The sequence below is a fragment of the Pelodiscus sinensis genome, chromosome 3 (genome assembly GCF_052426305.1).
Source record: "Pelodiscus sinensis isolate ZL-2025 chromosome 3, ASM5242630v1, whole genome shotgun sequence".
NCBI classification, from domain to species: Eukaryota; Metazoa; Chordata; order Testudines; family Trionychidae; genus Pelodiscus; species Pelodiscus sinensis.
In genome coordinates, this window is record NC_143054.1 from 97,684,267 (window position 1) to 97,711,637 (window position 27,371).

A 27,371-nucleotide genomic window follows, 5' to 3' on the forward strand; every position below is an offset into this window, starting at 1 on the left:
CCCAGGAGAACATGCAGGTGAGGCAGAGGCATCCTCAAGTGTTTGGTCACAGGACTCTGGATTTAGGGCTCTTAATGCTTTTTTGTTTTTTTGGTAGAACACTGCTTGTTTCCTGTACTCTTACACTAAAATCACTGGAAACTGCCAATTTAAATAGAACTGCCCATTGTGTCGTATACCACACACAATAGGACTAAAAGATTTCTTTATGGCAGGGCACAAAGAGCTCATTACACCACAGCAGTGACAAAGGTGGGAAAGAAAGACATTCTTGGGGGTGGGCGGAATGCAGATAAAGCTTCCTACATTGTGCTGGCTATGGATTTAGTTGGGTTGGATTTAGTCTCCAGGAGAAGTAGAGAAATATAAGCCACTAATATGTTCTGTCCTGATCTGTTCATCCTTTCCCCTAATCTGAACCATAAATAATGTATGGCTTTTGATACCTTCTGGAATTGTTACCACTGTTTGTCCTTTTGCCATGAAGCAGCAGTTGTAGCAGGCACAAAAGGCGCTGTATTTTCCTCTTGGGATAACTATGGCCTGGTCTACACTAGGGCTGTGTCCAGACTCAGGGGTTTTTTCGGGAAAAGTAGCCTTTTCCCGAAAAAACTTCCCCTGCGTCCAGACTCAAGCCGCGTTCTTTCGAAATTATTTCGAAAGAACGCGGCTTTTCTTTCGATGGCGGTAAACCTCGTTTCACGAGGAAGAACGCCTTCTTTCGAAAGTTCCTCTTTCGAAAGAAGGCGTTCTTCAATGTAAATAGGGCTTCCTCGAAAGAGAGCATCCAGACTCGCTGGGTGCTCTCTTTCGAAAAAGCGGATTGCTCTTTCGAAAGATCCGCCTGCAGTCTAGACGCAATCTTTCGAAAGAGGCTCTTTCGAAAGATGCTTTCGAAAGAGCCTCTTTCGAAAGAAGCCTGCAGTCTAGACATAGCCTAAGGAGTTATTTTGACATAACTCCCCTTATTTTGAAATAACAAGTGCAGCCTGCCCACTACCAAGCCTGTGATTTTGAAATAATGGGCTGGTTATTTTGAAATAACAACTCCTGTTTTTCATGAGGAATAACATTTATTTTGAAATAAGTAGGTGTCAGCTTCTGTTTGTCACAATAATTATTACTGAGAGCTGTGAATCTAGTCCCCATAAAAAGGTCTGAAAAATCTAACTAGCCCATCTCTAAAGCCACTGCAGAGTAACTGACTGCTCCCTGGCACTCAGTTCAGCAAATGCATTTAGCACCATAACAATAAACCCAAACCTCAATTCTGGGTCAAAAAGAATGCCCGTCCTCCAGCACATACAGCATTCCAGCATTGCTTCAAATGTGCATTAAATAACAACACACATCACATATCTGGACAGTCCTTGAGTGGTGCGCATGCAGCAGAAAGCACAAAGCTAAAGCTGTGGTTTTTCAACTTGAATGTGAGCCAAGGCAATGTTGGTGAAGAGTGAAGTTAAGAATAGGGGGTGCATCAGTACTCAAGCTCAAGGTGTAATTTCCAGCTCAGGGACTGACACATCTGCTAGCTTTGATTGAGCTAACATGTTAAAATAGCTGTGTAGCTGTAGTGGTGCAGGTGGGGAGAAGAACTAGTTGCCCTGGTACAATCCCTGCCAGGTCCCTAGTTACTTACTTGGACAGTTAGTCCATCCATCAACCTGTGGAACTCCTTGTCAGAGGATGTTGTGAAGTCCATGACTATAACAGAGTTCAAAAAAGAGCTAGATCAATTCATGGAGGATAGGTCCATCCATGACTATTAGCTAGGATGGGTAGGAATGGTGTCCCTAGCCTCTGTTTGTCTCCTGTTTGGGCAACAGGGGAGAGATCACTTGATGATTATCTGTTCTGTTCATTCCCTCTGGACCACTTGGCATAGGCCACTGTCGGAAGACAGGACACTGGGCTAGATGGACCTTTGGTCTGACCCAGTGTGCCCATTCTTATGTTCTTTTGCTGCCATGGATATGCTGCTATTTTTAGTGCACTAGCATGATCAAAGCCAACACACGTATGTTTACCTGTGGTGGGAACTGCACCTTCAGCTTGAGTGTGTTGATGCAGACTAAGGAGAAGCCTCTGTGCTGAGATCTAGGCTCTGAAGGCAATGGAAAAGTCGCATTGATTTCAGTGGGCTCTGGATGAGGCCCTTAGTGAAAATATGTCTCATAGCCCTTTGTGTTCTCTCACTTACACTCAAATGTAAGAAAAAAAAACCCACTCAGTGGAGGCAGAGGGTGGTAAAAACAAGTATATTTGAAGAATTACATGGTGTTAAGTGTGACCCTCTATATGCGAATTAGGCATTTGCCTACGAAGTCCCCTTTCTGTCCTCACCCCTGTTAGTAAGCAGAACCAGCAGTGCTTTCAGTAAGAAATGCTTGTCCCTGTGTTTTCCATTCCCGAACCTGTGTTGTGCAGCATCAGGCCTAACTGATTTAAAAAGCAGAGTACTTGAAAGAATTCAGGGGTTTAGCAGCATAAATTATGAGAAGAGATTAGGTGGATTTGCAATTTAGAAATGAAAGAGGTAGAGGTATGCAGGACTGAAAGGGATGGAATGGACTGTTAGCGACGGAAGGGCCAAACTGCAGAAAAGGGGATTATCCCATTAAAAATGTGGGCAGAATATATCTTGGCAAAAAGGCTGCTTAGACTATATGTAAAAACTTTCAAAGTTAAGGAGAGAAATAAGCAAGCAAATAAAAAACAAGGAACAACATTGAAACTACTCAGAGAAGAAATGATTCAGAGGGTTAGTGACTGAAGTTTTCTCTGATGGCAAACTCTCCTTAGGTCTTTCTCCAGTAGGTCTCCTGGCTCTGAATATTTCCAAAGAACTAGATCATCAGGTACCTGAGCCATGGTCTACTCTACGGCTTTATTTTGAAATACACGCCCCTTAAGTCGAATTTATAAGCGGAGCATCCACACTACCAAGCACTAGCAGATTTTGAAATAAGGGGCTGCTTATTTAGAAATCTGTACTCCTGCTTTTCTTGAGGAGTAACACTAACTTCAAAATGGTTATTTTGAAATAGCATTAGTGTGAATGTTCCAGTGCTGCTATTTCAAAATAACTACACCCAAGAGTAATTTGAATTAATTACTCCCCAGTGCTTGCTGGGGCTGTAAGTCGAGGTAGCGTGTCCACATTAATGGAGCCTGCCTTGGACTAATTTCGAGGCTTCCTCGTATTGGGGACATGCTATTATGATTTTGTAAAAGTGGGAGTTCTTAAGTCGAATTTAGTTATTTCAAAATAGTTTTCTAGTGTAGACATGGCTTCACAATGCAGGACATCTCCACATTTTGCTAAACTATCGGAGGCCAGATGCTGGTCTGCTTACCAAAAAAAGTGCACTATTTCACAGGCATTTTCACTGATTTCAATGGGACTTCATGAAGAGTAAGATACAGTTGGAGCACATCTCATGGGGTCTAAACTGAACATGTAGCTCTGTGACTCTGAGGGGTTGTCAACATGGGCACAGTTGTGCCACTTTAAATCCCGGTGCAGACACTTTTATTCCACTATAAGAGACTTTTGTGGTTCAATTTATACTGCTTTCAAAGAGTGAGCAGTGTCACAACTCCTTCCCTGGTTTGCCTTTATTTCCTGCTTAGAACAAAACCAGCTGCTGCCCCCTACTAGCAGCACTTTACTTCTACCCACTCCTCTTCCTTCTCTGGTTACTCCTCTCAAATTGATGTCAAGAGAGAAGGGAAAGATACAGCAGCTCATGTAGCCTGCCATCTTCCCCACTCCCACAGACTAGTGGTGCTGGTAGCCCATGCAGAGGAACAAGATGGAACATTTGCCCCATTACTTTCCTGCACGGGAAAAGTGACAATCCTGCCATAACTGATTCTGATTTCTAGAACCTTTTGTTTTTAAGACAGACACAGTGCACTGTGGCAAAGCACACTTGTAAATTGCATGGTGAGGTTAGAGCCATGATGTGACTCCCAATAACAGCTCCCATACAGAGTTTTGACACTGACTACAATGCATATGATCATCTGAATGTGACTGTGACTGGGCGGCTACCCTGCGCTGGCCCTTTAAGGGCAAAACCTCAGCCCAGAGTAAATTAAGATGCATGAATAATGGAATGAAATTCTATGGATGGTCTTGCTCAGGAGGCCAAACTAAATGATCATCAAGGTCTCTCCTGGCCTTAAAAGTTGTGTAATGAATGCAATCCTCCCTTTAGGCTCTATCCCACAATATGACAAGAGTGGCCATTTTAGATTAATAGTCTGCATATATGGAACCAGTGAAATGATATATTACTTTGCCTTTAATCAAACAGTAGAATTCATTGCTGTTGAAGCACATCAAGTTAAGTACTGCGATTAGACTTGAAAAAGGGGCTTCATTTAATTACCATTGGTAAAACTAACAAGCTAATTCAAAGGTAATCAAATCTCAAACCTCAGTGCATAATCCAGCTCATTGGGGTTTTCCCATGTACCTCATTTTACACTTTTTTAGGAACATTGGTGTTTTGGGTATCTTTTTTTCTGCTTTACTCACCTGAAATGAGCATTAGCTGCAGCTGGAAAGCCATACACAAGAACTGATGGACCTGTGGCCTGGCTTGGTGCAGCAAATCTTAAAATCATTATTTTTTTTCCTAGGGTGCAGGGAGAGAGTAGATAGCAGCAAATCTAAATATCATTTTGTTTCTTCTCCCATGATAAATTCTTTGGCAAAATCTCTGAAGCCACTTATGGAAGACATGCAGCATTGTGAGTGTTCAAGTCCTTAAAAGTAATGAGTGTGTGTCCAAACCATAAGCATCAATGATAAGACAAGCTGAGCAATAATTAGATCCCTTTGAGGAGCCCTTTACTGAATCACAAAACATGTATTTTTTTCCTCATTCCTCCTTCTGTCTACTCCTCCAATTCATTTTAGAACAGAGTAATTAAGCATCTCTGTTAGAACCCATGGCCTGATTTCTGTGTGCTAGACACTGGACAACTGTTGCAAGTCTTGTGTCTTTAGGAAGCAATATAATTTTTTTCAAATATATGCAGTTATATGTGGAAGAAAAAGAATGGTCATGAATGTGGATTGCTTTCCTGTAAACCAGTGGTGGGCAACCTGTGGCCCATGGGCCACATATGACCAATTCGGATTCTGTGAGTAGCCTCCAAGACGCTTTTGTTTACTGTTACCTTCTTACATGGTTGCCAAATTCCACTGGTTTCTGTCCATGTAGGTATTTTCCTACCAGTATTACTATAGTGAGGCACACGTAAAGCAAGGGCATGTGAAGTGAGGTGTGTGCTGATTGCACACAATATTGAGTGTGCTGTGAGAGCTTTGCACTCCCTCTGCAATCCAATCAAAGTGCTGCTACAGTTTCAGTGGCACACCCCACCAATTTTAGGTATGCAAGCTCAGTTAGTAAAACTGCACTATCCTGGGAGACCATCTTGGTTATGACAATCTTGTGGCCCACTGAGATGAAGGAAGGCTACTCATGCAGCCTGTTCACTACCATAGGTTGCCCATTGCTGATGTAAACAATGATGACTGTTGTCAGCAGCTGAGCTGATAAAGGAACATAAAATTTGCCATACTACATCAGGACTCAGGTTTATAAACTAATATGCTATCTCTGAATATGGACAATACCAGATGTTTCAGAAGAAAGTGTGAGAATCCCCACAGAAGAATGATATGGAATAATTGTCTCCATCGGGTTTCATCCTAACTAGTTTAAACTCTGAAATATGAGGTAAAGGTTCTCTCTATTACCACTTACGGTATACTCTATGTCATAGAATCATAGAATACTAGGACTGGAAGGGACCTTGAGAGGTCATCGAGTCCAGTCCCCTGCCCTCATGGCAGGACCAAATGTCCTTCTTGTTCTTATCCATGTTAACATTCATGCTGCCCCATCAACAAACAGCCCATTTGGCAGGCAAGCACACAAGAATGAAAAAATTAAGCTTCCAAGGGAAAATTTGATTGCTTATAATAAGTCACATTCTGTAGCTTAAGAAATGCCTTTTCTTATTAAAATGGGGCATGTGCATTCCTACTTGTGGGTGTTTGTTCAGAATATTGAATCTACGATAATCCTGGGAGGCATTTGCACCGGAATGGCCATAAAAGCTCAGAGGCTCTAATTCATAAACCAGATATGCACGGACTATTCAGGATTATTGCATATTTCACTCCAACAAAGTATGGAGAGGGGAAAAAATCACAACTTGGGTTGGGGAGATGTACCTGCTTTTCTAGTACAGAAGAGAGGGTGTGTTCTACTCCTGAGGGATCCCCAGAACAGAAGGGACTGAGTCACAGGAACAGAGACAATTCTAGTCTTGATACTTGCAAACAGAAAGTGCAGTCTGTTAACAGGAAAAAGTTTCCTTTGTATGAAGTGAGTTTGTGTTGGACATATCTGTCCTTGATTGTCTTCTGAGCATCTTCCTTTGAGATGTGATCCTACAACTCCCACTGAAGGCCAAGGTTGTAGTGATGGGGCTGACATGCGCAATACGGCATATGTTTTTATTTGTTTTAAATCCCACCTACAAATTCCCCATAGCATGTAGTTGCATCTAATGAGCTAGATCATTCTCACTGATGCACAGGTGTAAATCTAGACCAACATGATGAGGCAGTTACTTTGGAGACTAAAGCCAAAGTCCTGTAAACAACTAACTCTGTGGGTTGGCTTCAGTGTAACTACTCATGTTTTAAATTTAAACCCAACCATGTATGCAAGATCAAGGCCTCATACAAAATGCAGTAGAAGCAGGTTTCATTTTTCTTTATATGTCATCACAATGCTCCTGATAGTTTGTTTCCTTGAAAAATATGCCCGCTTCAATGGTCTGCTTCAGATAATCTATAAACTTGTGAACTTGATGCAATGTGTCTATCTTTGCAGGTGAAATCGAGTAGTGTGTATTTGCACTTAGGGTCCTATTTAATAAAAATTGCTATGGGCTTTTGTACTGAGCCTCCACAAGGTCAAGGGAGCACTGAAATTTCATCTTCCCAAGTATGGAAACTGGACTGTGTTGAATTTGACCCACTGTCTCTAAGCTTTTTCACAAAATTCAATGTCACAATGACCATGTACAGCCTTGCTCCAGTGACTGTGAAGTGAAACGATGATAATCAAAGGCCACCAATTACTGTATATTTGAATATAACATTTGACCTACTCTACAGGAAGGGCAAATGTTAAATTCAAATATTCAAAAATTAATAGTGGCTTTTTGTTAGCATATAAAAGGTTCTATATTTTTATTTGTGTATTGCCTGGCAGAGGAAAATGTCAGTCACATAAAATATTAGAATGAACTGTTATTACAGAAAGTAGATATCAATGAGGTGATCTGCATGCATTCGTAAAATGAATTCAACACGAGTTTGGGTCAGCAGCATTACGATTCCTACTACGAAATAATATTCAGCATGTATGTAGTGCTTTACCCCTTCAAAACACTTTACACATGTTAACTAAACAGGTCCAACCCCTCTCAGGTCCTGCCTGCACCTCCTGTCTGGTTCCCTTACATGCAACCTCCCACTATGCACAATGGAACTACATGAGTTCCACTTCACAGTACTGCTCTATGACATAGCAATATGGAACTGCATTTGCACCTACCAGAGGCCCAGCTTATGCAAGGTACTTAAGCACATGCTTAACTTTAAGCACAAATAATTCCATTGAAGTCAAAGGGATTATGCAAAAGCTTAAAGTTAAACATACACTTATGTACCCTGCTGAATTGGGGTCAAAACACCCAATATTAAGGCATAAAGTTTTAATCCATTGTGCTGAAGGTCTTTTATAGAAATAGGCAGCTAGTGTCAGTCCTTGTCAATTCTCTTCTAACAAAGCCAAGTTCAATACTTTGTTCCATGTGTGCTAAGCATTGGCTTCCCTGGGTGTATTCCTGAGAGCAGAATTAGGTTTATGCTCTCAACATTTAACTCTTTTGTTTGGAGGCAGCTAAAGGCATGATCCTTCCAGGCGTCAAGCACTTCAACCTGATGTACCAAAGCACTTCATCACATATTCAAGCTGAAGCACGTGATAGGCCCTTGGAAATCACAGAAAGAGACTACTCCTGGCTAAAAGCTAGGCACATGCTTAAGTGATTTGCTGAATTGGGCTAGGTGACTCAATACCTTGCAGAACTGAATCCTAATCGAACTACTGGAAAACTCAAGATTTTTTGAAAAATTATTTCTATGATTTTTTTCAGTACTCTTTTGCATAGATTAAATAAAACTCTTTCTTGCTATAAAATAAACAATGTATTGTTATCCCACCACCCGGGCTGAGATTAATTTAAGGTCAGTTTAGAAAACTGACACTGCTCTGTGATGCTTATAATTCAGCTTCAGACTACCCAAGGTTAATTCAAACTAGCTGGCATGTTACTTACATCAAGTATTCTATGAAAACTCATACTGAATGCTGGCATATGAATGGTGTTCACTCCTGAGCAAGTGTTTTCTCCTGTGTTTCAGCATGCACTCTCATTACATTGCTGCCTACCAGCCCGTTGACATGATATGAAATGAAGACTAAATTTTAATACACTTGAACAGTGAACTGGATAAGTTCTATCTACTCCAAATTCAAAACATCAGTGTAGAAGAACAGAGCAAACTCTTCGCTGAACATGAATCAATTTTTTTAAGGAAAAATTAACCCTAAAATATGCCACTTTTTTATTTCATTTGAACGGGGCAGGGAGTTCTATACCGTAAATGGACTAAATACATGCTTTTCAGGTTTGCAAAATCAATGAGTTCTGTGGCACCTTAAAGACTAACAGTTTTATTTGGGCATAAGCTTTTGTGAGTAAAAACCACTTCATCAGATGTATGTGTGTGCATCAGACAAAGCGGTTTTTAATGAATCTGCAAAGTGTTTTTTACACACAAAAGCTTGTGCATAAATAAATCTCTGAGTCTTTAAGGTGCCACAGGACTCCTTGTTGTTTTTGCATATACAGACTAACACCGCTACCCCTCTGAGACTTTCCAGATTTGAGCATTCTGGCTCCAATCCAGCAAAGCACTTAAGCACATGATTAACTTTAAGCACTTTGCTTTTTTCTCCGTCATGTAAACTTTGTACATTTTATTTGTGTGAACTGTAAGGCAAGATCATGAAGAGTATATAAAACTTATGAACTTACAAATACAATGCTTCAAACAAATGTACAAAGGAACAGTGTAGCATGAATGGGTGTTCACATTAGATTTCTGAGCACTATAAATAAATATAGTAAATTAATGTCTTATAAAAACTTGAAATGTTACTTTGTCTAGTGTCAGAGATCTTAATGAGAGCTATAGAACACTCATCTTCTATCAATGTCTCCCAAGCTATTGTAAGGCCATGTGGCATATACTATTTCATAGTGAAATAATATCCAACTAAAACAATCACTGAGAGTAATGGGTTATGTTCAGAGGTGGACAAGATTTTAAGGCTGAAACTTTTTTCCCTGAAAAATGCAGATGTGGCTTGTCTGAAACATTTTGTAAATTAATGTCAAATCTGCAGAATTGTTTCAGTCAGGGAAGAAAAAAATCAAAATATTTCATTTTGACATTTTTGAAAAATGCATCTTTTTTTTAATTCAAAATGACTTGCTTTACATTTTACTTGTTTTATTTTTCAAGCATTAGCCCCTTGCAAAAACATTATGGAATGTTTAATTTGATCCACATTTTTCAATTTTACACAACTGTAATGAGGTTGCAAGAAATTATGCTTCCTCATTCACTTATCTTCTTTACCAGATTTTCTAGTGTCTTGAAGGAGACATGATGACCCCATTTAAAATTAGGCCAAATGTACAGCAATGTGTTGGGCTGGAGGGCTTGATCATACATCTGAGCATGATATCATCCTTGGCATCACATCAGTGGTTTGACCAGAGTCAGAAGTGAAACTGACTGTTTCATTCTGTTTTAAATGTGCACCAAATGCCTAAAGTTACTTAGCATATCTATTCTTTTGGGAGAAATAGTCTGCATGTGGTGTTCCTATAACAGAAATCAGTGTTGTCAGTTTCATAGCTTCACAATCTCTGGGAGGGGTATAGGTCTTATCTGCACAGTTGCTCTTCCCTGAAATTTCAGAATTGTGTGAAGAATTCCCCTTATCTGTGTTAGTTCTGCCATTGCCCCAAATGCTGTCAGCTCTCTTCATACTCTGTAATGCTCCTATTCCCATGGGTTGAATTACACTTGTTGGTAGGGTTGCCAGGTGTCTGGTTTTTGCCTGGACTGTCCGTTATTTGGGTCCCCTGTCCAATAAAACAACACCAGAAAATACTGGACATGTGAAATGTCTGGTATTTCCTGTTTCCCTTGGATGGAAGCCCATCGGGGACAATTTTCCCCTGCCGCGTCTGGCAGGAGCAGGGGGGTGTGGAGAGTGGGGCCATTTAAAGGCACGGTGCCCTTTTTGGTTTTTTTGTTCAACAACTTTGGTCTCCTGCCCCCTTTTTTTTCTCAACAGAATTTTCTCCCGGTGGTTTTTTTTGAGGGGGAGTGGGGAGAGAGTGTTCGGTGTTTTTTGTTAAACCATCTGGCAACCCTACTTGTTGGAATAAATCAGACCTTGCCATACATGCTGTGCTTTGCCCAATTTAGTGAGAGGCCATCAAGAAACCAGTTATGACTACCTGATAATCTGCCCTGGCCTTGGTCTTGCTGCAGGTTTGAGTTGGCTGAAGGCTACTCTAACTTATGCCAGTTAGTTATGGTCCTCTACAGATCACACAGCAATTGGCTACAACTGCATATCATGCTATGGCTATTTTTCCAGTCTACTCTGGCCTTAGACAATCCCTGGCCAGAGGATGCGGGAAGGCACACACCAGATCTCTCTCTGCCAGCTCATTTGTTTGCTTGTTTTTGTTTGTAAATTCCAGGTGCTGGGAATGATCCCAGGAGGGGATTTACTGGAATTTTCCATTCTCTTTGTGCAGCATGGACTTCAGTCCTAAGTGGCACACAGGGATCGGATTGGGACAAAGAATTAGAACAGGTGCCATTCCATTACTGCTAGTGGGGAACTGTACGTACATATACCATGTCTGAAAGTATCTGTGTTGTTTGGAGGAGAAACACCAGGTGGTGCATGTTTTTGTTTTAGACATGTTTTTAACCAACAGGAATTTCACACTCAAGTTCATGGGTCTCACTTAGGAAAATAGTCTCATTGTCAGGAATTTGCATTACCATGGTCTCACAACTTAATGGTAAGCAATGGAGGAGTTTGCTATTATTTACAAGAAAGAACTTTCTATTTCTGTCCCCAAATAATTATCCCATAGATTACTTGCTTTTCTATTATTCCAGTTAATTCTCTTTCCCTTAGGATGTGGTCATATGTAATCATGAACAGAAACCCGCTATAAAAGATGCTTGTTTCCTGGTTGATATTAAATAATTTTTCACTATTGCATCAGGCTTTCAATGTAGCCAACGTATACAGATATGTACATTTATGTACAACATTAAACTCAGCATCCTACTTCTGTTCCGTGTTTTGTTTTAGGCACAGTATCATATGTAGGCTCAAATTTCTGATGTCCAATGTGTAGCAAGTTCTTATGCCTGCATGTATGTACCGAGGGCCTGTATCTCTTTGCAAACACTTACTGAAATCAAACAAGCTTCCACCTCAATTACCTCACCTTCGCAACTTCATGTTGACTATGGATTGATACTTACCTGCTGTTCAGGTGTTTTTTCCCTCATGAAGGGGGCTCCTCTCCATCTGACCTTTTTGAAATGCAAGATGTTGGCAACCAGCAGTAAAGAAGCCAAAGGTGTGTCAAGTATGTCTAATACCTGCACCTTAGTTAATAGGAGCTTGTGGTGCTTTTGTGAGCGCTGTCAGAGAGACAATGTATGCGGCTCAACAGTGTGGTGCAACACTGATTTATTATGCTAGTAATGTGCTCTAATAATTGTCTGAAACCGAGTGTATGCAAGAAGCTGGATTGCACTTAAACTTAATGCAAAACAGACAAATAAAGCTGTCCCTCTTATCTTGCATAAGGGCTTGTTTATATAAATACACAATATATTGGATTAAAATGGGACTAGACATAGTCTTTCTTCTCTACAACTCTCTTACAATGCAAAAAGGCTTAAATCTGTCTCTTTTTCATCACAGTTATGTCTGAGTGCTTTTATAAATAGTAACAGTGATATTTAGCAGAGCAGATCAAAAGAAAGTCTAATTGTTTCTGGTAATTTGGTAAAAAGAAGGAACCAGTGAGGTACAAAATATAAAACAAAACAAAAAGGCTACTGAGAAAGCGTGGGCACTAACTGGATCTCACATTAGAGCCAAAAATTGACGTGCAATAGGGAAAAAAAGAACATCAAAGATTTGAATTTGAATGATATGTCCAGTGTATGTTGTGCTATGTTCCTGATGGAATCACATGTACTTTTCATAAGGATTTGAACTACACATACTCTAAATATCATATGCTTTCTAAATAGACAGCTATTATGGCCCAGCTGGGTAAGGTGGTAGGTGCAAGGAACCTTCTGCTCCCTTCAAAGCTAGGCACAATCCCATCTCCCTTCCTGTGCCATACTGAAGAGAAAACAGAGATGCCAAGTGAGGTACTCCTAGCTCCCCTCCTTCATATCAGCCAACACAGCAAGCCAGACATGGAGAGGAAGTTGCATTCCATACTCATTGAAAGGGTAGTGAAGCCTCCACTGAAGACTGCAACATTTGGGTACCCCATGGAGATTGTGTGGCTTTGTCAGTTAGAACGTCCTGGAACAGATATACTGTGGCAAGGCCCCTCTGCTCTATTTCCCACATGGGCCATGGTTCAAAAGTAACCATTTAGCAGACAGGGCAACCAGTTCAGGGGACGAGAAATCCAAACGTTTTAAAAGGGCCAATTTATATAACTAAGGGATTGTTTTAAAAGCGAACATTAAGAAAACTGAATTTACCAGACAAAATCTACACATTTGAAATATTGTGAAAGGGTTTCAGTTGCAAGCAGAAAAAGCCAAGGGTTACATATGAAACTTAATCCTTAGCCTGCCTTTCAGACATGGCACATATAATTACAATATGTAAAGCCCTCTATTATTCATAGACTCAAGCAATTCCTTGGTTCAGTTAATCTGAGCTTTCTGTATTTAATCAGTTTTAGCTAAACCTTGGACATCGAGTTACTATATTGTATAGATACCCTAGTATATTCTGATTGATTGAATATCCAGTGTACACGGCAAATGTGCTCTTGTTCAAACATATCTGTTTTCAAGCCCTCAGAACTCAGTTGTTTGTTGAAGGCACACTGGATGGCATCCCCAATGCTGGAATAAGTTGTCCATGCCAATAAAACAGATGCCCACATTTTGTTTCATGTTAAGAAACTGTTTAATCCTTGTATTAAGAAAACTTGTTAAATGACAGTAATTGAAATACCGATAGTTCTTCATTGGTTGCTCTTCTAGGATTAATTTGTGTTCTGTTACGCTGGTGTAAATCTGAAGTAACTCTTTTTAGAGATGTTACTCACAATTTACATCAGTGTCACCGAGAATAGAATCGAGCCCTTATACGGATTGTAATGTAATGTTGTATGCTGGAGTAACATTGTCAAACTGCTATCCCTTAGGACCCTCTTGGCAATGAATGTTTAGCTCGTTCAGCTATCCTAGGCTATGTCCACACTGAATGCTTATTTCGAAATAACTCATGTTATTCTGAAATAGTGCGCATCTACACTGCAAGCCTGTTATTTTAAAGTAATTTTGAAATACTGGACTCCTTACTCTGACTTCTGTAACCCTCATTTCACGAGGAGTAAGAGTATTCTTCCTTCAACTTCCTGCTGTGTAGACAGTGCCAAAGGCTTAGTTAAGGTATTTCAACTTCAGCTACGCAATTAATGTAGCTGACGTTTCATATCTTAACTCAACTTTAGCCTGCAGTGTAGACATACCTATAGTGAGCAACATTTTAAATAAATAGCTATTGTTGGGTTTTACCTTCTCTTTTTTTTCCTTTGGTTTGACAGTAGGGGTGTTACGCTCATGCGAAACTCTTTATCATAATTGACTGTCTGAAGTACAGTATGTTTCCAAACCAAGTTTGTGTCAGGTACACAGGCACACAACGTCTGTAAATAAATAATGGGCTTTGTGCATGCACATTTTACAATCTATTGTTTTTAAAAAAATCAGCCGCTGATAGGTTAAATAATATGAAAGAGTTTGTGAAAAAGAAGGAGGAAAAGAGTAGTTTTAGTCACTGTGAATGGGAATGCAGGAAAGTTGTTTTCTGTCATTAGTGAGGATTCTGCAATAGCATTTTTGCTAAAAGCTCGTTTTGATTTAAATCGATATTTTATAGATTGAATAATTCTTAACTATTTTGTTGTTTGTTTTGTTCAGGATAGGAAGTGTCTGGGCCAAGAGAAATTACCCAATAGGATTAAACGTATTTCATTTCCTAGTAGTAGGTTGGGTTATACAGTGAGCATGGATACACACTCAGAGACAGAATCTCACCTGGAGTCAATTGGTGTAGCTCCTGTCGAGTTGGGTATACTATGCTCATTTATGCCATCCAAAGCATCTAGCAATAAGATTTTAAATTGGGTTTATGGGCCATCACAGTATAGCTTATGTATTACCGTTTACATGCTAAGAAAAAGGAAAAGGGGTGGAGTGTAGGAAATTAAAAATGACTCTGGACACATCCATAGGATATAGAGTTTTTCCACTTACAGGTCACTGGTTGAAATAATAATAACAAGCATGACTGAGGGTGAAATCCTGGGATTGCCATTGATTTCAATAAGATGTGGATTTCACCCTGAAAGTTACCTTTGTTTGAATATTCTATAGCTTTATTTTGAAAGTTCTCAACCCACTTTGTAGTGGTAACATGCTCCCATGGCGATTTTAGCAGCGGAGTCAAAGACTGACTGGGCAAAGGAGACTGAGGGTATGTCTACACTAGCCCCCTACTTCGAACTAGGGAGGCTAATGTAGGCATTCGTAGTTGCAAATGAAGTCCGGGATTTAAATATCGCAGGCTTTATTTGCATCTTCCCGTCTGGGCGCCATTTTTAAATCCCCTTAGTCTGAACTAACTGCCCATGGCTACACCTGGCAGTAAAACGTTAACTGGAACTAACTCCTTAGTTCGAGTTAACTGTTACACCTCGAACTGTTACACCTCGTGGAATGAGGTGTAACAGTTAACTCGAACTAAGGACTTAGTTCGAGTTAGCGTTTGACTGCCGCGTGTAGCCACGGGCAGTTAGTTCGGACTAAGGGGATTTAAAAATGGCGCCCAGACAGGAAGATGCAAATAAACCCAGGGATATTTAAATCCCGGGCTTCATTTGCAACTTTGAATGCCTACATTAGCCTCCCTAGTTCAAACTAGGGGGCTAGTGTAGACATACCCTGAATTACTTTCTCACCCACTTTGAGTTGTTTTCTCCAGAATAGGAACAGTCTGTTGGTAGAGCAGCATGGTGGAAACTTGCTCTGCTGCTGCTTACTGCAATGTTTATTCTGTAGATTGAGAACTTCAACTTCCAGTAATGTCAACATGGGTATATTACACCAGTGCTTAATTTACTTTTAAATAAATCATTAAAAGGAATAAAAAATATGAAACACTTACTTGGTCCAAGACCTATGGAAAAAGCAGCAACATAAACAAGCAAGCTGGCCAAAGACAGCCACTTCAGAGCAGCTGGAACTTCCACAGTGTCTGTTACTACATGGGATCCTGTTTGGCTTGCTGCAGAGGCCCTTCCTCCTGCCATAGCTGTGCTGTTCTGCTCCTCTGTTTTAGCTATTTCAAATTTTCTCAGCGTGGTTAGCCATGTTCTGCCCTGGAAAGGCACACCAGCAAACTGCTCTTTGAGACTCTGATTGCTGGCACTCATGTTTTCTGCTCCATGAAAAATGGAATCTTCCAGGGACTGGTTGCTACAGATATTAGTGGCATTCATGTGTATGTTAAGATTCACCAATCCCATGGTGATCAGAGACACCGCCATAATAGAAGAGCCAATACACAGAAAAGTTTTGCTTCCAACTTGGTCCACAAAAACAATGGCTGGGATTGTGCTGACCACTTTAACCACTCCAACTCCAGTAGAAGCCAAGCTAGCTGCTTCATTGCTCTGGAACCCAACTGATTTCAAAACAGTGGATGCATAAAATAAAATGTTAGGCTGCCCTGTTGTCTGCACAAAAAACACTAATGTGAGGCCTATTAGCATTCGGGCTCTCATGTTGTCTTTTGAACGAAACAGGTCCAGGAAATTGTATTGATGTTCATCTTTCAAAGAAGACTTGATCACAGTGAGTTCTTCAGCAGTATTTGAAGTAGCCCTTAGCCTTCCTAGTACATTGCTAGCAGCTTCATCATTACCTTTCATAACAAGAAACCGAGGACTCGGTGGAAGGAAATACATGGCAATTGCTTGCAAGGCTCCTATTGGAATCACAAGTCCAAACATATATTTCCAGCCATGGGAAATATTGGTGAAAACATAATTTGAAATGTAGGCAGAAAGAATGCCAACCACAATCATAAGTTCATTTAATGATACAAGCAGGCCTCTTCTGTGCTGTGGGGCTATCTCAGCAATATATACACATGTTGCAATGGAGGATAATGATATTGAAATACCAATAGCTGTCCGTCCTACAATAAGTATTCCATATGATGCACTGAGTATCAAGATCAGGCTTCCCAGTACAAGTAAACAAGATGCTATAATAATTGCAATTCTCCTTCCAAATCGGTCTATTAGGAATCCACCAGTAAGTGATGCTAGTAAGGCCCCAAAAAGGAGGGCACTCACGACTATTTCCTGTTGTTTGCAAGAAAGTGCTAGTATACTGCGTAGGTGAAGAAGAGCCCCAGAGATGAGTCCCAGTTCATAGCCCATGAGGAGTCCACTGATGGCAGCAATGGCAGATGACAGAAAGGTGAACATTCCACATCCTGGAATGGCAAAAGAAAAACAAAATGAGTTCTGTGCCATTCTAATCATCTATAATAAAGTTATTTTATAAATCTGCTGTCAATATCTTGTTCAAAGGTCTAATTTGGGGGAAAACAGTATGATCAAATGAAGAAGAACCCAGCAACATTGGTCAGATCAAGTGGCATTGCTGAAAGCAGGACAAAAATACAGTGTAGTGCGCTTCATTTTCCCCCTTTATTTTTAGTATCTTTTAAGAAAAAGACCCCTTAAAGTAACAGAGTGACTACCATTCAGTTACAGAGTTTAAGGCCGGAAGCACTGATGCAGCTATTGTGCTGTATGTGAAGACAAGCCTTGAAATGGGTCCGAAGTATTAGGCCCCAGCAGAGACTAGGCTGTTATATGCCACAGACAGAGAATAGGAGGAACCAAGGTGCATCTGTGCCAGGAGAATGATTAAGTAAGATAAACCCAAATAATCCTGGCAAGTGGTCCACGCCTACACAGTGCAGAGGGAAAGAACAGAACAAAACAAAACAAGGTCACTTCCATTTGCCAGCTCAGAGTCTGAGCATGTGAGCAAGAATCAGCCTGCCAAGCATCTGAGAGAGAGAATACACAGTGCCATCTCAGCACCTTGCTCCTTTCTGTCCAGTGTTCCAGCTCCAGATGTGGCTCTCCCTCATATTCCAGAAGAAAAAGATAAAAATAAATGGGGGGGAAGGAGAATCCTTCCTGACCCTTGCAAGCGATCAGCTGAAGCCCTGTCTCATGAATTTTTACAAACCTGAGACGTAAACAAGAAGTGGGCCAGCCTCAGGGATTTTGAGCCTTACCTCCTGCTATCATACTCAAACCCATCATAGGATCGCACTCATAAATTTGTCCAGCGTTATCTTGACTTCACTGGATTTCAGATCAGGCCCTAAATAAGTAAGCCCGCCCAACAGTGACAAAGTAACTGACATCCAATAAAAAGGCTTTTGCCACCATTTTTTTCCTTTTGAATTTCAAAATTTTTCTTGAGTTGAATTTAGTCTCCACAAAAGGCATCACACTGATAGCCCTAGTACCCTTATCCATAGTTGCTCTATTTTAGAAAAGAGTAGCACAGGCTGACCCTTGCTAGTTCAGCATCCTAGGTACCTGAGGGTACATCTATACTTGCTCCCTAGTTCGAACTAGGGATGCAAATGTAGCCAACTGAAATTGCGAATGAAGCAATTTTTTGAGGAGTAACGTTAGTTTGAACCAAGGGGTTTGATTCAAACTAACGCATCCCGGAGTGTACTTTCTGGTTTTCATCAGCTGGTGAGCGGAATAGCGCGCGGGCGAGCTTATGCTAATGAAGCACGGGATATTTAAATCCTCGCTTCATTAGCAATTTCAGTCAGCTACATTTGCATCCCTAGTTTGAACTAGGGATCAAGTGTAGACGTACCCTAACTGATGCCAAACCCAAGAATTTGCCAAACCATGGGAGGTCAATAATGTCTAACAACGTTACCAACAATTCCACTGTTTACTGGGCTCTAAGAAGACATTTAGGAGTAAATTAGAGCTAAATAATAGCACAGAACACTGAGAGCCAGAGCTGATGGCTGTAAACCAACTTTATGGGACCGTGGGAAATGTGGCCGTACCCACAATAAGTGGACAGCCAGCTAACTAAAATCTTGCCAGAACATAGAGTGCCATACCAGGGAGGTTCAATCTGTACATGCTTTCTAACCAGAATGCTTCAATCTCACTTTGGAGGGACCACCTCTCCATGTGAGAATATTGTTTTTCCCGGAGAGGCGTAAGGATCTTGCACAAAACAGGATTTTTGTGCATAAACTCATTGTGCAAAAATGGCTTGAATAAATTACGCAAATGAAGCATGGCAATATGCTAATCTGCATTTCATTTCATAGGCACTGTCAGCAAAGCCAGTGTAGACAAAGCCTAAGATTTTCAACCCAGTTTTGTTAATCCAGAGAGATAGATTGGATAGTTCAGATAAGCCAAATTTTGGGCTGCACACCTCTAATTGCTTTGGGATTCACTCCTCATTAATCATTGGGTTCTTTGTAACAAAAAAATCAGATATTTCACATCAGAACTGGCAGTAAGCATGAGAAGGCTAAACAATTGCTCTGGGCATTGAGCAGTTCAATGGACCTGCCTATTAATTTTTAGAATCCAAGCCCACTGATTGGGGCAGGACAGTTGCCCTGGGGCCTGGTGATTGAAAGGAGCCCTGGCTTTCCAGCTGCCACCACTACTTAGGGGTGCCAGGTGGTTTCAACAAAAATACTGGACATACTTGACATTACATCACAATCTACATTGGTCTTATTTAGAAAATACTGGACATTTCTATTTTCTCAGTTCTAGTTTCTCAATTTGTTTCCCAAACAGAGAGCTCAAATACTGAACTGTCCAGTTCAAAACCGAACACCTGGCAACCCTACCACTACTACTGTGACAGTGTCAACTGCTAGACTCCCTATCCTTTCAATCATTGCCGGTGTGCCACACCATGGGCTCCGTATGGCTCTGAGGGGAGTGCGAGCGCGCACTGCACTACAGGCTGGCTACCCCAGCCCCCACCCTTCCGCTTGATGCCACCCTTCCAAGAATGCAGAGCCAGTCCCCTCTCTCCCCACCACATGCACACCTTGTCCAGATGCCCACACAGGCTGTCGGCTCCCCTGTTAAAATCTGTTGTGTGTGGGTAGGCCCCTAAAATTATTCCTGCCTAGGGCTCCCAACGGGCTAGTATCACCTCTGCTTCACATAGTTACTGATGGCTGCACCATTGGGAATAAAAACCAGACAGAATACACAAAATGGAGAACATGCCATTGTATGTCCACTTCAAAATAAACTGTGTTTTATACAACTGAGAATCAGTGTTTATTACTATAAGAAAGATGTGACTGATCATATTCTGCGTGTTCTGAAGCTTTTGTACCCTAGCCTTTGATGGATAATTCTAGTTTATTATTGTGGGGTTAATTCTTCCACTCAGCATAGTTTTTTGTCTTTTTTTTTCTCAGCATGATGTTGGCTGCCACACAATTACAGGCCAAGTGAATTGACTGTTGTTTTTCCAGTTAGTTGCAGAGTGCTCATTTAGCAGTGGGAAGTGGCTTCTGCAACACAGTGCAGACAGTATTTCAATTAATTCTTTTGAGGCAAATTTGGACGAGTAGTTCAGTCAACTTGGCTAGAGAGTGATGTAGGGTAAAAAGATACCTAGCCCATTTCAAAGTGATGGATAGCTCTATGATTATTTTCAATTGCTGTGATTTGCTCTACACTATACCCAATACATTTTTTTACTCAATTTATGCCCACAGAATCCAAGACCAATAGGTTTATTGACAGCACTGTTTTGTGTAAAGGTACAGGGTACGCCAGATTTTCAGGGAACATAAATTGGTTTCACCTGAGCTATCCCAATATACTTTTGCTAAAAATGTGTTCATGGTATAAATTAACTTCAGTGCTGAAACAAAAATTTTCCCACTTTTGGTCAGCTTTTAATACATAAGTTGTGCTAGGGAAAAAGACTTTACTTGTGCCACAGAGGTAAATATTATGGTTACGCTAAATATTATGGTTATGTTATGCATATTTTTTATTTAAAAAACTATACCAGTTTGTGTGGCCCTCAGACAGTTTGGAAAGTGCCAGTGTTGGACTTGAGGCCACAAAGATCGTGCATGACTGTGGCATGGCAATATTTAATAAGAATAGGATGGTTATTGTATTGGTAATTTTAAACATTAGCTTTGCTTTTTCACTATTAATTTCAAAACTTCCTATAGGGCCTTAAGAAAATCTTATTAGACCTACTCATTTTACAAACTTGCAGCAACTTGTATAAAACTTTTGATCTAAAACTCTCACCTCCTTTCTCTTCCTCATCCAGGTTTGGGAACAGCTTGTTACACTGGTAGAGCAGGTTTTTAATTTTTAGGGAAGACTTTGGTTCCTGTTTGTTGTCTGTCAGTGACCTCTGTGCACCACATTCTGCAGATAAGACTATCATCTATCAAATCCTGGCATCTTTTTTAAATGAATTGTGCTGCCTTTTCAAGTTTGGCCCTCGAATGTACACCACCTTCTAGCATGAAAGGGGCGAACAGAACTTTCTACAATCTCAGCAGAAAACTCTCTCAGCAGTTCTTTGTAAATCACATTTAAGTTGCACTCATTGCTTTTTCCCTGGAATCTACATGTTTTTATTATTAGTGGGACAAATCTTAATGATCCTTGCCATATTCAGTCCTTACCTGGATTAAATCAGTCCCCACTGGGTTAAATCATGAAAGTTTTACTCAGCTTCCTTTCAGGCCAGGTCAATACTACAGAGTTATATTAGTATGACTACATTGCTATGGGGTATGAAAAATCCACACTCCTGAGCAAAATAGTAATACTGACCTAATGCCCCCACCCCCCCAGTGTAGACAAGTTTCTGTTGACAGGAGGCCTTCTTCCATTGACATAGCTACCCCGCCTCTCACGGAGGTGGATTAACTACGCTGACAGAAGCTCTCCAGTCTTCACTTGCACTAAAGTTGCACAGCTGTAGTGCTGCGTGTTATGACAAGCCCCAAATCTTTCCCACAAAGCTGCCATTGACTTCACTGTCACTTTTGCTTCAACACTTTCAGTAGTTTTACAGAGACACTTTTAAAATGCAGACTTTTGTGATATTTCTGGTCAGAGGGAGAGAGATTTAGACATTCCCTTTAAAAAACATTTAAAATGTAAATATTCCTTGTTTTTTTGTGAGAACCCTAAATATACCTAGCAATTCACAGGCAAGTGCTGCTAATATATATTTTAAATGGGAGGCTTCCATAAAAAATTGTGTGATAAACTCCTTGGTTAATAGGTATATGATTAAAAATAAAAAGGGTTGGGAAAACTATTTGTTTGTTTTTCCATTTCAACAAAAATGCTTTCACGCAACCAAGGAAGAAAGCAGCACTGCCTGGCAAACAAACTTATCTTTAAGAGCATTTGCTTTGGTCCTGAAAAATAGACGACAGATAGTATAGCCTAGAATTCAGCTTGTGTAATTTGAAATTAGGGGTGGAGATGGAACATGAAGATGTTATGGAGGATGTGCGTCCTTCCCCATAATTTTTTTTACCCTATCATTTGATGCAATCTGAGCCATTCCAAAGGTATCTGTATATTATAAGATGCATAGGTAAGTCATTTCTGCCAGGGAAGATTTTCAAGCATTCAGAGTGTGAGTGATTCCATCAGAGGCAGGTAAAACCATCTTTCTCTGCCCTTCAATTTGTAGCAGCCTCCTGACTATGGTATTTCAGAACCCAGTCCAGCACATCACGGAAACTTCTCATATGAGATTACTCCGAGCCTGGAGATTTCTTTTGTGCACAAATCTTTCTACATTGTTTTAAATTATTCCACAAAGCACACTTCAGTTTCTCTGTCTCCATAATGACACCAATTTAAAAATAATTGAAAATAAAATTATTTTTGTTATAATTCATTTCAGTAATGCAGACAAAAGGAAATTCTTGCCCCCCAAACAGGATATGTTGGTAATGGTATGGGAGTCTTTCATCTCTGTGTCCCCGATGCAAATCCAGCCCACTTTTACAGTGCCTGGAATAGGATTTTTGGGTTTTTTTTTCCCAATCGCTTACCTTCCTAAACTGCCTCAGAGGCAATGTGGGGTGAGAAATTCCAGGAAAAGAAGCAAACAGCTTTCAGGAAAGTTATTTGTAAATATGTTTGCTCTTTGCAACCTATCCAGAGACTTGGCAAGTTGGGTGTGGTCCTGTCAAAAACAGGTTAATGGTAAATAGGTCCTGCAGTCAAAAGTGCATGTTAAAAGGTGATTATGACATAGATATGACTATCACACAATGGGATTTTCCCTCTCCTATTGGACAAGGCATTTGTTTGTAGCTTTGGTACATCATGAGATATCAAACCTTAAACTGTAACACTGTAACATATATATGGAAAATTGATTTTAAGTAATTTTTAAAGATTTCTACAATGTATTCCTTCATTTTCCCTTAGTTATCTCTTTCTTCTACGGCTGCCAGATGGTTTCAACAAAAATACCGGACATACTTGACACTACATCATAATCTACATTACATCTTATTTAAAAAATACCGAACCTTTATATTTTCTCGTTTATATTTTCTCAATTTGTTTCCCAAACAGAAAGCTCAAATACTGGACTGTCCAGTTCAAAACCGGACACCTGGCAAACCTACTTTCTTCTCACTCTGAGAGCTGGCCAGTTAGATTGGATGGCATAAAGATAGCCTGGCTTTACAGGTGAAAGGGTATGAAAAATGTATTAACCAAAGTTTTAAGAATGCTCAAATATGTTTCTAAGTGTTTCTCTAAAACACGTGACTTATGTAGAATACATTGTCTATACACTGTGGTATGGTTTATTGGCGCTAGTTGGAAACAGCTGCCTAATGAATTCTTGGGTTTAGCTTCCTGAGCAAGTTAGGGGTTGCCAGGTGTCTGGTTTTGAACCAGACAGTCCGGTATTTGAGGGTTCTGTCCGGGAAACAAATTGAGAAAATCTTGGACATATAAAATGTCCGGTATTTTCTAATTAGGTACGTTTTATTATAATTAGGAGTATCAATATGTAGTTGCGTATTGCCTGGCTGGTAGACACGCACACGCTGCATAAGCCTGTCTACCAGCCTGGCAATATGCAACTACGCGAGGGGGACAGGGCTGGAGCAGGAGGGAATCCCTGATGCCGGACTCACTTCTGCTTTGCCGGGACCGTGTGTGGGATGGGCAGCGCCCCGGGATCTGTGTGCGCTTGGTTCAGTTCCGCTCCCCACCGGATGATTCTCTCCCCCTGCTCCCCGTCCCCGACCAGACCCACTCCCCCCAACCCCCTCCCGACCAGCCCTGCTTCCCGCTGGTCGGTTCTCCTCCCGTCCTCCTACCAATCTCCCCCGGCCAGCTCTACTCCCCCTGACCCCTGACCCCCCACCAGTTCTGCTTCCTGCCAGCCGGTTCCCACCCACCCATCTCCCCCGGCCAGCCCTGCTGCCCCTGACCCCTCCTCCCCCGTCAGCCCTGCTTCCCGCCAGCCAGTCCCCCCCAGCCAGCCCTGTTCCTCTGCTGGCCGGTTCCCTCTCCCCCTCCCCCATCTAAGATCAAGTGTGTCCGGTATTTTTTTTGAAGGTACCTGGTAACCCTAGAGCAAGTTGGAATCCCAACATCAATAAAACCTTTCTTCCATCATGTAGTCAGTCTCCCTCTCTAAAACTGAGTGTGAAAAAGATAGTGGTGTGGGAACATTAAGAGTGGGGATACTAAAATCCAGCCCCCTGAACTCTGTCCACTTCCCGGCCCCAGCTGAAGCCAAGAGCAAAGCCCCCAGTGCACAGGGCTGGCAGCTGGGACCCCAGACGTGGACCTGGCAGCAAAGCCCCTTGGCACATGGGGTGGCAGCCTGAGTCCCGGTGTGCAGGGCTGGCAGCAGAGCCCCAAACCTGCAGGACATCAGTCAGGAGCCTGGGGGTACTGCAGGGTCCCTGCACCCATAATTCCTGTGCCTATGGAAGAAGATACATGACACTGAACTGTTCTGATGTCAAAGGCTCCTTTAAACCCAACATGAGGTCAAAGGGTAGGCATGAAATAGTTTTTAGTCACTGAATTGCCAGTTCCTTAAAGTACTTGTATTAGGCCCCAGTTTTATAATTGGATTTGAGAGGATTGAACACTTGCTGAATTGGAACCTGAGTCATGCAGCAAGCTTAATGGTAATCTTATTTCTTTCCTTGCCAGATAACATTTTATTTGTACATGATATATTAAGCTTCAATTTTTTGATCCAACTAATGTTTCTACAAAGTGTTGACTAGTTGGTGTAACAAGTTTAGAAGCACTGTTCATATTGGGAGCTTACTTTTAAACCTCAAGGCTGTGTCTACATTGGCGCGATCTTGTGCAAAAGCAGCTGCTTTTGCGCAAAAACTTGCTGCCTGTCTACACTGGCCGCAAGTTCTTGCGCAAGTACACGGACGTTCTAATGTATGAAATCAGTGCTTCTTGCGCAAGAACTCTGATGATCCGGCTTAGGAATAAGCCCTCTTGTGCAACTGTTCTTGCGCAAGAGGCCAGTGTAGACAGGCAACATGAATTTCTTGCGCAAGAAAGCCCTACAGTTAAAATGGCTATCAGAGCTTTCTTGCGCAAGAGAGCATCTATACTGGCATGGATGCTCTTGTGCAAAAGCACATCACTTGCGCACACGCACATGCCAGTGTAGACACTCTCTTCCGCAAAAGAGTTCTTGCGCAAGATCATGCCAGTGTAGACGTCGCCTAAGTGTATGAAGCACCCATTGCAATGTACCTAAGCAATCTTGTTCCTGCTGATAGCAATATTCCCCTCATACTCTGAGAACACAACTGAACACATTTAGAGACTGACATTTGTCAGTTACATGGCGGGGGGGGGGGGAGGGGGGGGAGGAGTTTTAATTTCCTGTGGAAATTAAAATAGTTTAGTAGGATATGGGTCCTTTAGACTGTAGTTTATTTTCAGGACAGATTTTGGAATGGATATTTCATATATTCATATTTCTAAAGCCCCTTAACAGTTATTTCTAAAAATCTTATTGAAAACACAGTACTTTAAAATTGAAATTTGTACAATTATGTCATTGAAAAAGAAAACAAAACCAAAAAGAAAATCCAACCCAGTCCATTCTTCATTCGTTCATTAGTGCAAAAGACTGAGCGATTAGAAAGTATTGAGCATAGGGTACACTGTAACCAGAAGATTATGTTGCATAAATAATGTACAGATTTAAAAAATGATAGCTCAATAGTGTGCCCACAAACTGAATGGCATTTTTCTTTATTAACCTCAACTCTCCTGTGACCCCAGATATCTGTAGATATTGCTGGTCTCAGTAATTTTTTATTAAACGCCAATTATATTATTTGTGCCAATCATATCTTGACATATTTGGGGTTAGTTCACTGCAATTCATTTATTTCTCAGTGAACATTAACTCAGGCATAGCACTTTCTAGCTTAAAGCAATGTTTTCCTTCTTCTGCCTCAGTTGTAAATCATGGTAACAGCATGTAACGATTTTGTGTCACCTCCTGATCCCAGTGAAAGAATCTTTATATGTGAAAAATGTGTTACACCATAGGTTAGGAGAAACTGACAGTTAAAACAGCAAGTGCAAATGGACTGAAGTTGTTCTATAGTCGGTAATATTTTTTCAGTACAAATTTCACATTGATTTCCTAATTTGGCAAAAGCAAGTGCAACTCCCATTGGAGTCAATAAGCTCCAGTCATTTCAAGGGGAATGCTGAATTTGGTCCTTAATGTGCATAAGTTGCAGCAGCATAGCCACTGTGGGCAACAATGGCTCTTTTGATCTTTCAGGTGACTAAACTGCAAAGGGAGAAGGATTTACACACTAGAAAGTGCATGCACCAGCTATAGGATCAAGGCCTTCAGGGAAAGTATTTCAAATATTCTCATTCAAAAGTAAAGGTGACATTGTGTTCTTTGCTCATGTTTTCCCTCTCTTGCAATGCCAGTAGATAGGGGGCAAACAGTGTTAACTTTATGCTCTCCTGGCTTTTGCCAGGCTATTTTCCTCCAAACCCGAACCTTGGTTACACATATTTGCTCCTATTGTCATTCAGTCACAGCTGGTATTCAGACTGTGCCACATTACCTTTCTGAGTGGGAGGCTGGTGTAGGTTGGTGCTGCTGCTGCTGCATCTGTTGTTATCATCACTCTCCTCTGCTCTCATTTTCCTGCACTGCTGATTGAGATCCTCCGCATTCTGCACAGGTACCATTGCCATTTCACAGTTCTATTCCACACTTCAGGGGAGAAACACTTCACAGGTCAATTGTCCTTCCCGGGCTGTCAACAAAGGTGCAGGTAGTTATTTTCCTCATGGCAGCATGATACAGAAGCTTACAGAACCTAAATGTAAGGCACAAAGTGATTTGTGATGAACAACTTTGTTTCTATTTCAGAAGGCTTTGCCCTTTCCAGTGACACTGGCTGTTGCTATTCTTGGTAGCCTATCACAGGCAAGTGGGAGGGACATCTTTCAGAAGTATTGTTTTTGCCTTTAAACAAACAGTTGAAGACATTAGGCATTCACATAGGGCTCAAGGCACATTCTTTAGCCATTAGCTTAAAGGATCTCTCCTATGTTAATGTACCTTTTTAAAAAACAGAAGGAACACGAGGGGGGATTTAAACTGTTTGCTGTGTCAGCTAAAGTTAGGGCACTGAATACGCACAGCTGGTATC

The 27,371-nt window shown here is 41.0% G+C and overlaps 1 protein-coding gene across 3 annotated transcripts in view; it reads right to left on the reverse strand.

Moving 5' to 3' along the window:
- Positions 1-27,114, reverse strand: part of SLC2A12 (solute carrier family 2 member 12) — a 41,690-nt gene extending 14,576 nt beyond the window's left edge. For 2 of the 3 annotated variants that reach the window (XM_006136269.4, XM_006136268.4), the window contains exons 1-2: positions 26,778-27,114; positions 15,717-17,054 (exon numbers count right to left, since the gene is read on the reverse strand). In XM_006136269.4, the coding sequence (XP_006136331.1) occupies positions 15,717-17,054; positions 26,778-26,910 (1,471 nt within the window). In that variant the 5' untranslated portion in view covers positions 26,911-27,114. Of the gene's footprint in view, positions 1-15,716; positions 17,055-22,718; positions 22,858-26,777 lie in introns of those variants that run through there. The other variant, XM_025178059.3, reaches the window with a different exon arrangement.
- Positions 27,115-27,371: the final 257 nt, after the last annotated feature.